Source organism: Eleginops maclovinus, chromosome 2 (assembly GCF_036324505.1).
Source record: "Eleginops maclovinus isolate JMC-PN-2008 ecotype Puerto Natales chromosome 2, JC_Emac_rtc_rv5, whole genome shotgun sequence".
NCBI classification, from domain to species: domain Eukaryota; kingdom Metazoa; phylum Chordata; class Actinopteri; order Perciformes; family Eleginopidae; genus Eleginops; species Eleginops maclovinus.
Window position 1 is genome coordinate 26,047,281 of NC_086350.1, and position 12,311 is coordinate 26,059,591.

At 39.5% G+C, this 12,311-nt stretch overlaps 1 protein-coding gene across 1 annotated transcript; it reads left to right on the top strand.

Moving 5' to 3' along the window:
- The first annotated feature begins 4,149 nt into the window (after positions 1–4,149).
- si:dkey-12e7.1 (uncharacterized protein LOC557553 homolog) lies at positions 4,150–11,797 on the top strand. The gene is made up of 3 exons (XM_063876279.1): positions 4,150–4,414; positions 5,968–6,606; positions 9,409–11,797. The coding sequence occupies exons 2-3, from the start codon at positions 6,043–6,045 to the stop codon at positions 9,994–9,996; spliced, it is 1,152 nt and encodes a 383-aa protein (XP_063732349.1). The 5' UTR covers positions 4,150–4,414; positions 5,968–6,042; the 3' UTR covers positions 9,997–11,797.
- The last annotated feature ends 514 nt before the right edge of the window (positions 11,798–12,311 follow it).

The following is a 12,311-nucleotide window of genomic DNA, read 5'->3' on the forward strand; positions in this document are numbered from 1 at the left end:
AATAAAAAAATTAAAATAATATTGAATATTGTTTTTTATGCAATATATTTAATGTAGTAGTATATCTCATAATGAACGTATGTGATATAGCAAACGTGGTTTTTTACTTTTGTTCAAGTCCCAAAAATAAATGATTATCCAGCCCTAATCCTCTTCCATAATATTCACTTGTTGAAAAAATATTTGATGAAGACTTATACATTTTTTACTGAATGTATTGTCTGACAAACAGTAGCATCTACATTTTTCCAGCTTAGAGTATCTGCCAAATGTTACAAGAACTTCAGTCCTTCTCTCACAGAACCGCCTTGGTACGCCTTGGAACCGCGCGTTGATATTCATACTTTAATGACTCCAAAGTTTTCCAAAGAACACAGGGCTAGGCAGAGGAGGATCATACCGTTTTTTGTCAATACAAATAATCAAATATATTTTTCTTTGTATTATATAATAATAAGATGAGATATGCTTTTATTTTTCCCAGTTTGGAAAAGACAAGTATTGCACATGAATTACAAATGAAACATAAACATTAAATATTATTGCTTTCAACTAACCTAATACAGTTATGTGGAATCTGTTGACATAATACATTTAATTAAGGTTGATGTTTCTGTTTTTTCAGTGAACATATCAACAATGAGAGATGTATTACTAGAGTCTCTCTATTGAATATACAATATTAATGTACATATTAGCAAATGTAATTGAAGTCAGTTTACTTTGATAGGCCAGCCAACAACTAGCAAGTATAAACAATACACATTTTACGAAACTTATATTGATCAGTTATTTATCGGCACATTGATGCTTACAGTTGTGTCGTCCTGCCCCCTGTGGAAAAGTGTCTTTAAACATCACACAGACCTTGTTTTGAGTTGTGAGTCCATGTGCACATGCTGGTAAAACAATAGACTTGGTCCTTCCATCAAAACATCGCTCAACAAGAATGTTGGAGAGGGTCTGTGTGTGCCAGCTAAAAATCATATAGTGTGTAACACATCGGTCACATTTTTCCCTCAATCAGAAACAAGTGGACCTATAAAGAAGTAAAAGTACTCCATGACAAATGACAACCAAGACTTTTACCATTTTACACAACATTATATCTTTATATTATTATTATTATTATTACTCATTCATCAATGTAAGGATTTCACTACTGTAGTTGGTTGAAGTGTTTTCTGTTGGACAGCAACTAATGGTTATTTTTCTTCGATGTATTTTTGATTGATCTGCTGGATATTTTCTCTGCTCGGCTAATTGATTAGTTTGTCAAAACTAGATAAACAGCAAAAGTCCACCCAACAGTACAAACCTATAAAAAAACTAAAGAATAACATAACATGTTAGTCTTAAGTTATAGTCAAAGAATTGCAAATTAGTGCTCAAATGTGTAAGAATGAACGATCCTCGATTTGCCCCAATTTACTGTGTTACAAAAGCAAAAGGACAGTGTAGATAAAAAAATGAATCCGTAGATTCACAGATAAGGTGGAATGGGCAAACGCACTTGGGATAAAATAACACAAGTAAAGATACAGACAAACACACAGATAAATATGCAGACATAATCTAACCTAATGTTTATTAAATGTATAACAAATGTCATATTTTATCAATTGTTCACACATGTTCTAATACATCCTACGAGAGCCAATATGAAATGTTTCACAGGCTAAATGTAACCTCTGCTATTTTATTTAAATATGATCCTATACACTGCACAGTCATCCCATGTAGCTGTGTCCTGCAATTGTACCAGTTTGAATTGAGATTTTTTAAAAGTGTTTGGAATAGATATACATCTAAATCCATATGATTTTGTCCTCAGATTAGACCCTGATTATGCACACAGACAAAGGCACATTCTTGGAATTGCTTTGTATGCTGTACGCCTCACTATATTACAGAATGTTTGGATGAAGATCCTCCTGATATCTTATTATGGATTGAAAAATGTATGTCCATTTTGAAGAGGAAAGTGGTATGAATTTGGGCGTGAATACAACAGGATAAGTCACACTTGGTTAGCGCATTAGGTTGTTTCTGCTGCCGCCTTTTGATTTAGTTTTGCTTTATTTCGTGTTACTTTAGTGCAGTTTTAGGTATTGTATCATCTTGTGACTCAAATAAAAAGATTTTTTTTTAAAGACCTATCTCACAACTGTTACTGGGACTGCATGTGTGTTTTGTAAATTGTAAATGTTGTCATTTCTAATTTTATCTTTAATATTTGTATGCATGCTTTTAATGAATATTAAACTATCTTTGGCTCTTTACTTGCTGTAACAATGTAGATGTCCCCTCTGAGGGACAGAAAAGGTAGTCTGATTCTGATGTTTTGTCCGGGAAAAATATAAAATAGAGTAACTAAGTACACCACATAAACACAGTGAAATAAAGAATGCAGTGTTTCCCTCTGAATTGTAGTTGAGTAAAGGTATGAAGAGAATTCAAGCCAAGCACTCACAGTTTGTCTTAAAGTTTCATTGCACCGCTTTTAAAGCATTTTAAAACCCTCTTTCACAAAAAAAAGGCCCCTCTTACACTGCAGTGCTCCTGGTTGTAAAAAGAAAGGCGCAGTGTAGAATTTGTCACCAAAGCATCAACTGCAGGACGGGAGACATGACTTCTGTACGTACTGACGCGATATGTGATGACTCATAAACCTCCCTCCTCCACTTCAAAAAGTCTGCCTGCAACGTTAAACTGTAGTACGGTCCTCACTTTATATTTCAAGGCAGATCTAACATTCAATAAGGATCAGGAGAGTAATGCTTCCTCCCTCTGATGCCATGTTGGTGATATACAGTAATCTACACTGCATTTAATTACACAGATCAAATACTGAGATGTGATAGGTCTCCAATGCATTACATTACATTACATTTCATTGCATTTTATCCAAATTGTCTTAACGTGCAAATAATCTTGAATATACAAACTAAGAACAGCAACAAACCTGCAAGTACTGCAAGAAGCCAAACCATTACAAGTACTACAGTATTTTCTTTGTGTGTGTGTGTGTGTGTGTGTGTGTGTGTGTGTGTGTGTGTGTGTGTGTGTGTGTGTGTGTGTGTGTGTGTGTGTGTGTGTGTGTGTGTGTGTGTGTGTGTGTGCGCGCGCGCGCGTGCGTGTGTGTGTAAGTGTTCCAGGAACTTCCAGGTATTGCTTCACTTGTTCAGGGAAATGTGGTCTGTTTTGACCGGACGTTTCATTGGTTTCTTCGAGCCAAGCCCACAGGCACACTGATCAACCATCAGCAGTTTAAGAGAACAGGATGCCAGCACAAGAAAGAGCATGACACCACAAGGTCCAGCAGTGGCTCAGTCAGTAGGGGCTTGGACTGGGAATCGTAGGGTTGCTGGTTCAAGTCACCGAACATACTTGAAATATGGAAAGTGGACTGCTACTTGGAGAGGACTCAGTTCACCTCAGAGGCCCTGCTGTGGTGCCCTTGAGCAAGGCACCGGACACCTCCGATCACCCCTCCCCATTGCTCCCCAGGAACTGCACAATAGCTGCCCACTGCTCCTCCTAGTTCTAGGATGGGTTAAATGCAGAGGACCAATTTCACTGTGTGTGCTCTGCTGTGTGCATACGACTAATAAAGAGGGTTTCGTCCTCCGATTCTATCTTGGCAGCCATTCTGTTTTACCAGCCTACTTTTTTGCATACTCATGCCATCTGCTGGTAAACAATGCATCTTGCATCAATTCACATTTTTCGAAATAGTGAAAAGTATGAATTATAACGCTTAAATCTAACCATCAATCATTTTATATGAGAAAATAAAACCTTGATTGGCTTAACAAAATATTAATAGTTTCAGCTTATATAATGCAAAGATGTGCTGCTTTTTAATATTTAAATACGTGTTGAGTGTTTTCTGCAGTAGGCTAAGTGCTTTTACTTTTACTCCATTGCAGTACTTTTCCCGTAACTCTTTCGTATTTAAACACTTTTACTGTGCAGTACTGAAGTTATTATATTATTTTAGTGTGTTATTAATACTATTACTCAAATAAAGAATCCAAATACTTTTTCCAATACTGACCGTTTCCCTATTAAACTCCACCCGACGAGGCAGCGCTGTGGATAAAACGAGCATCGCAGCGCATTTTGATGACGCCATCACTAGCCACAACAAAAACAACAACAGAACCCAGCTGTTAGCAGCTAACTAGCCGGCCTAGTTAGTGAACACCGTTATTATCAGATGTTTTTAATGTGAGATGTGTATTCGTTGCTTTACAGTTACTACTACGTTCGTATATAAAGCAAACGTCATAGAAAACAGCAACAACGCGTTTTATTTAGGGTTTATTTTATATTCCTTTGTCTCTTATCTGCTATCGTTAGCTTCTAAGAGGATGGCTTTTTAACTGGGGGGAGCCCGCTCCACTGAAAGGTAAATACTCCACTTTTGTCTCGATAACGGTGCAGAACAGTCATATACCATACTGTAGTCGTCATGGTGAGGAGCTTAGAGCCTATGAATGGGATATTTTGTTTTGACAGAAGCTGAAAGGTAAAAAAAAAAGGGGGGGGGGGGGGGGGGTGGTGGTGGTGTCTGTCCCCAAAGGAGGATGGCTGACAAAAGGGCTCGAGTCATGTTTCACACTGATATGTCACTTAAGTGTTTATTAAAGTACAATTGAGTTTAATACCGCGACTAAAGTGAGCATGTTTTAATAACAACACCTTTAGGTTTACTCAGTGTTGGAGAAGTACTCAGAATGTGAACTTGAGTAAAAGTAGCAATACTAGATTGTTAAAATACTTAGAAGTCCTGCATTCAACATATCACTAAAGTAAAAGTACAAAAGTATCAGCATCAAAGGTACTGCTTATGGCCCATTATAGAATCGTATATTGTTATTTACAGGATTTTGATCATTAATGTATTAATTTCATCCCAGCTGGTAAATGTAGAGCTGCTTTGATATCCTAACTTATACATATAGGACAACTTTGATTTAATTATTTATTGGCTAATAATCTTAATCTAAAAAGTAGGCTAATTAGTAACTGAATCTGTTAAATAAATGCAGTGGAGAAAAGGACAGCATTGGCTTCCAAAATATAGTGAAGTAGAAGTATGGAGTAGCATAACACGGAAATACTCAAGTAAACTAGAAGTACCTCAAAATTGTAATTGAGTAAATGTACTTTGTTGATATCACAACAGCGTTTACTAAAGTTACAGTTGTGACTTTACATTTAAGTAAAAAGAGATTACAATGTCCCCTCAGTGTTTGCATAAAAGACTTCAAAGGGAACAGCCCCCCCCCCCCCACACACACACACACACACCCTGCTTAAAGAGATCACAAACTGTATGATTGCATCTACAGCCACACACTCAGTGTTATTGATATTAAACCTCAGGAAAAAAAACCTTTGAACTGAAGCCATGATACCAGGTTGAGTTCAAATGCAACATTATGCACAGTGTGCATGGGAAAGCCAAATAAGCCAGCATTATGTCTACTATGTGTTACATGTTAATGAAACTGAAATTATATTATGATTTCTGTTATAGCGGTCCACATTCCCAATCATAAATTAAGCTGTCTAGATACAAATAAGGTACATTTCAAATAAATAAAATGGCTTTGAGAATTAAAATCATACTTATTTATTATTTTGGTATTACTGTTTTATTTCTATTTTATTTTTCAAATTGTTTTATTTATTAGTATTATTATGTTTTTGCTTGTTTATTTTCCCATTTATTATATGTTGGTTTGCTGGCTATTTTTGGTCAATTTGCTCGTATACTAATACCCCAAAATAAGGAATAAAAAGAGGAGTTAAATTCTGATTATGACTTCAGGCATGTTGTATTGCCTGCTTTAAGACCATTTCACATATGAGAGAGGGTATTATTTATTTGCCTGTTAACTTAAACAGGATCTTAAATTACTTCTTGTCTGTCTACTTTCTTTCTTTATCTCTCAGACTTCCTGAAAGCTGGATATATTTATGGCCAAGCCAGACCACAAGACCACCCGGTGGAGATTCTGACCTCCACCAATGACCACCAGTATATTACCATCATCTGTCTTCATGTCGCCACGAAAAAGAACCCTGGTCCCTGTGAGCAGCCGGCGGAAAGCAGTGGACGACTACTTCCCCTTCAACTTCCTGCCGGTGGAGTGCCAGCTGCATGTGCTGTCCTTTCTGAACGAGGTGGATAAATGTAGCTGCGCTCTGGTTTGCCTGAGCTGGAGCTGCCTGGTGCGCTCCTGGAAGCTGTGGCGTGTGGCGGACTATTCCCGGCGTGGCGTCTTCCACCTGGGTCAGGAGGGGCTGCTGGTTTCTAACCGGGAGTTTGAGCGGTGGAAAGCCTGGGTCCACCACTACACCCATCACCTGGTGTCCCGCAGAGCCAGCCTGCTCACGCTGAAGGCCAGCTTCGACCTGGGGGACCGCTGCAACAAGTGGAGCGAGCTGCTGAGTCACCTGCTGGACAACGTGCACTGCAGAGACCTCAGCCACCTGGACCTGAACTGGACCTTCACTCTGCTGGAGCCGCTGGATCTCAGGGTGCACTCCAGCTCCAGCTCACACCAGGACAGCATCACCAAGATGGACCAGGTAACGGCGAGAACTGGTTTGAAATTAAACTGAATTACTTTTCTTTTTCTTAAACAATATGGACACATATTTTCATAAGAGGTAAACAATTATTTAAAAAAAGTCACAACTACAGCCCCGGAAAAAATGAAGAGACCACTCCACATTTTTCTTAAATATTGATCTCTACAGCCATTCCAGACCTGTAGAATTCCAACACAAAGAAACATTGACATTAGTTTATAGAGTACAAACAAAAACATTTAACTCAAAGACGTACTTATAAATAATAAAACAAGAGAAAATGATAATGTGAAGTGGTCTCTTAAGTGTTGCTGCGGCTGTATAAAAACAGATAAGAAAAATAAATTTAACAATTGATCAATAATTAGTTCATTTAAATTGTTGCTGTGCTTGAAAACCTTTGTGAGTGGAAAGTCTTCTTAGTAGAGCTGCACTATGAATTGGAACTAATTTAAAATGGCAATATGGGACAGTGCAGCATTAGTTTCAGGCAAAATATGTGAAAGAAATATCATTCTGAATCCTTGTATTTGTTTTTGCTGCATAGATGCTGCAGCCTACAAATTTAGACTTCATTTAACATATTTGTTTGATACAAATCCTCTTAAAAAATTACAGCATTATCTTTCAATTATGATGAGAATATTGATGCAAAAATAATCAATCCCTCCAATAGCAGCAGTCATATCACAATTGTAATATCAGTCAAAAGGATGGCAGTTATTCTTCCAAATAGTGCAGCCCTACTTCTTAGAGACTATGGATGACAGTACTATAGTCAGGAGAGACTTGTTTTGATGTAACAATATATATTTATTGCCAAGATACACAGATGAAGTAATGGTGTTCAGCTTGTCGGGAGTACCATTCAGGAGGGGGGAAACCGAACTGATACAACCCCCCCTGGGAACTAGATACTGGTGATGGGGGAGGCATGAAGGGATTGATGGAGGTCGATCTGAAGAGGAGTGGTTGAAGCCTGACGTGAACCCTGGATTTTGAGGAACCGGAGGTGGAAGGGGTGGAGGAGGGCTGCATCGAGTCACCTGCAAGGGCAACTGTGAGGGGAGAGAGCAGATTTACAGGTTTAACGATGCGCTGTGATTGGCTTGTGGAAATAAAGGCGAAGTGATAGCTTTACATGGGGAGGGAACGCCCCTTTATAGCTGATTAAGAGGGTGAGCGTAGTGAGATGTGAATATATAAAGACGGATATAAGAACAGATACAAAGATGGTCTTCCTGGTTGAACTTGCGCTGAGCTTCATTACTACCAATTCAAGGTAATAGAGATGGATTCCCTGGTTCACACATACAATGAATCTGCTTTGGTGTATAATGGTGCATGTGTAAACACAGTTAGATGAATAAAGTTGTTAAAGGCAAATAAAATAAATTACACTTCATTCTCCTAGGGGGAAATTCAATTTTTAGACCAATCTCCTCATACACAAATATAAACGCAGGACTCTTTATACTATGTTAAAGTGTGCATTACAGTTTTCTAAATACAACATGTAGATGCTGTGAGGTAGTGTGACTACAATCAATGCAAATCGTTTATGGTCCTTTCGAAAAAAATGAACTATGGAGAATATGCAAAGCTCTGCAGAGGAAGTGTGCGTAACCATGGCAAATATATGGCATGGAACAAAATCTGGCTGAAGGTTTTCCACTGCAGACGTTTGGCTTGTCAAACAAAGCTGTAACTAATGGTGTAATTACCTGCTGGACTACAGACATCGTTCAGGTTATTGGTTCCACCTTTCTGCTGGGACTGCTGAGTGCAAATGTCTGGGCTTCGACTTTGTTTGATTCAGGTTTATATTAGTTATGTTTACCTCCAGGAAGATTTGGTTTGCAGTTAACAGACACGGTATCCATTGTGACGCATGTTTCAAACAACACGGTCAACAGGGGTATTGTTAAAGCGTATCCTAGGCTCCATCATATTACAAAACCACTAGCAAAATGAATACCTGAAACTAAATACAAGCAAGAGTAGGGGTGGGAATCACCAGTGTCCCCACGATACGATACTATCGCGATACTTAAGCCACGACACGATAGCATTGCGATTCTACAATATGCTAAGTGTTGCGATACGAAATATTGCGATATATGATTCCACACTTTTGCTCTAAAGGCGACCGGCGCATTTCTGATTTTTCTCTCCGCTGACTCCATCTTTGTTTTGACTAACTTCCTGCCAATCCCGCTGACTTCACCCATGGCCATGACCGCACAAGAAAAAGCTCAGCATCATCTAGTGGATTGAAAAAGCAATTATTACCAAAAATTTCATTTGGATTTGCAATATGAGTAGTTTCTATAATAAAATATTGATACTTGGCGTCCGTGTATGGATACAATATCACCACGCAAGTATCACGATACAATGCTGCATCGATTTTTTCCCCCACCCCTAGCAAGAGTGTAGTATGCAGATCAGGCATACACCCCAGGTCAGTGTGTGCAGCGTGAATAACAATTGCTTTATTTGTGAAAAATGTAAACTGAAGAGAAAAACATGCAGTTAATGTTACTGGTGAAGCTATTTTAATAACATCAGGCAACTTAGCTCATTTTGTTACTTACCAATTCCACAAGATGATTTTATAAAGTCTATAAATATGATATCTGGGAGGGATAATGTGGAGGTTTTTTTGTCTTTGAAAGGGGGGCTTGTCAGACATGTTGGATTTGCTGTAACAATGTGTTCTTGTTCATACCAATATTCAGACTATTCTCTGGGCAAATATTTCTACCCCATGGTTTACCTGTTTGTCTGATTTGGCAGGTGACCAGTTTCCAGGAGCTGCTGACCAAACTCACCCACAGCTGCCCCCGCATCTCTAAGATGCGCTTACACTTCGACTGGTCGGACGTGTCCATGTCGCTGCTCACCCAATTCCAGCAGCTTCGCGTCCTTGAGCTCAAGTACTTCTGGGTCTTTAAAGGAGTGACCCCGTCGACACTGCAGCACCTTACCAAATCCCTGCCTAACCTGAAGTCCCTGACTTTACAAATCCTTGTGCCGCTGAGGAACCTGGGCATCTCGTACACCCTGGAGTCTCAGTCTCTGGAGTTCCTGGACGTGTCCCCCAGTCGAGGCTTGGTCTTCTCCTGCCTGAAGCTCCCCGCCCTGCGCGAGCTTCGAGCCAAGAAGATTGTCCGCGGGATCACTCTGGACCGTAGGACCCGGCTGAGGATCCAGAGCCGCTGGCCCTGTCTGTACCATGTCCTCCGGGAGGGGACGCCCCGGCTCCAGGCCCTCAACAATGAGAGACTACTCCCCACGTGGAGAGAGGAGAGCTACGGGGAGATGACGGCCATCCTGGAACAGTCCTGTTACTGTGTGCAGCATCTAGACAGCTGGCTCTGGTAGTTCATGCAGCAGTGACCCTTAGCAATGTACGGTTTTACATTTCCCGTTTGAATTAACATGCTGTTACATGGTCATGGTGGTCGAAAGGCGCAAACACGTTACACCGACCCAAAACATTTCCATTAGGAGAAATGGTGCGAATATAAAAACACAAATGTGCTAAAACACTTGCTAATCAAGAAACAACTTCACAACACATGCAGCATTTAGAAAAGATTCGCCAACTTGAAGAAACATGTGCAGTGTTTACTAAAATCGCTTGAAACACAAAACCCTTCAAGAAGCTTAAAAACATAACGGAAACGAGGGGACACTAAAAAGTGAAACACACCGCTGGGACCGGAGCGCTTGATGACAATCTGGGATTACAAAGTTGGCAATAATATCGGAAGGAGTGATCATGTGATCACATTGATAAAATAAGCCAATTAAGATGGCTAAAGAAAACAGTGACAGTTGTCCAACTTTATAATCCCCGAACATCAACAAGAGCTCCCAGTTCCCAGCTGTGTGTTTCACCTTTTGGTGTCCCCGTCTCTGTTGTGTTTTGACCTTCTTCGTGTTTTGTTTATTTGCAGCATTTCTTATTTGCAGCGCTTTTTTAGAAACGCTGCCCATTTACTCAAGTTGGTGAAGTTGTTCCTTCATTTGATGTGTTTTGGCACATTTGTGTTTTAATATTTGCATCGTTTCTGAATCTGAATTGAAATTCTCCTAATGGAAATGTTTTGGGTTGTTGTAGTGTGTTTGCACCTGTTGGCCACCATACATGCACATAGTACAAAACATTTAAATAATTGAGTTTATTTTTTTTCTTTAACAGAAAATTACAATCAAAAACAAGAGAATAAAAGACAGCAAGTCTATTTCTTTTTATTTCGATTGCCCTTTATCTTTCAAAGTACTTCATGCTGATTGCACTCTTGGCAAGAACTAATATGATTTTATTGGTACCAATGATATAATTAATTCCGGTTCTTGATAATTCCTGAATGAATTTTCGGTGTGTAAAAAGTGACTTCCACACTGTTTATTTTTAGCATTAACAAAGCTATATTTACCTATGTTAAATCAAGACATTCCTGGGACTGTAGCCCATGTTTTCCTGACAGAGGTTTCTGGTGCTTGCACCATTACTTGAAATGAGCATTATACAGCCATCTTTCTTCGTGAATTGAGGCACCCTATCTTCCTCTCAGCCAGGACTTCTTCTTGCTGAAGTTTCTAGAAGTCAAGACGCAAGTCGGCATTGACAAAGGGACTTGAAAAAATCGGAGCTGAACAATTCTGATGGATTGGACAATTTTGGATTTGTTTTCCGCTCCCATATGCACTGTGTTGTACTGGCCTGGATATATTTTCAACATTAACTACAACTCTACCTGAAGTGTGCATGATCCATGTACCATACATGATGTGTAATGGCTGCTTAGAGTTGTGAAAGTTGCCTTTTTAAATGACAACATTGTGATGGAGCACTAGGAAATAATGTATGTGCTGTTTTAATTTCATTCCTTTTTTAACCTGAACCCCAGTGCTCTGTGCTTTTGCAGTTTTCATTCTAATCAGTAGAGGTCCTTGTTGTCAAAGATGGTGATTTGCTACAGCAGTGTGTTTACACATGCACTTGTGTAACAGTTCTAATGCTTCAGTTCTTGTGCTCATGTGTTGTACGTGTGGCAGATGTGTGCTTGAGGCTCTTCAGATTATTTCGATGTACATACATGTGAGATTTGGTTGAGATGATGAACGTTTGAATGTAGAACATTTCACAAGATTCCTCATAAAGAACTGTATTCAATCTCGTCATTCACAAGCTTTTTTCTTTTTATGTCACCAAGAAACATGAACAATTTTACAGATGCCGACTGTGATCCAATAGATGATGCTTTCTGAGAAGAAATCTCTCCTGGGCCACAAGAGTGCAGAATGTGCAAGTGGGGGGACCTGACATTCTGACACATGCAACATCTGGTCCTATTCCTTAGAATAAGCGTAGTAAATGTAATTCCTGGAGACAAGACACACATTTCCTTGTTCTGGGGAATTTGTTGTGAACGTCATTACAGCCCTAACCGGCCGTTAAACACAGATAATGCTCCTCCACCTGGCTCCAGTCTCTGCCACGGTATCTCATTGTTTGAGACACCTTACTGTTTCAATATGGTCTGGTTGGTTTGATCTCCGAGGTCCTGCAACAGGAACATCTGTTCCAAGTACAAACATCCACTGCTGCACCCTGCTCAAGGCCCTCTACCCCGGCACTGTTGCCATTTTGCCTCTGGTGTGTGTGTGTGTGTGTGTGTGTGTGTGTG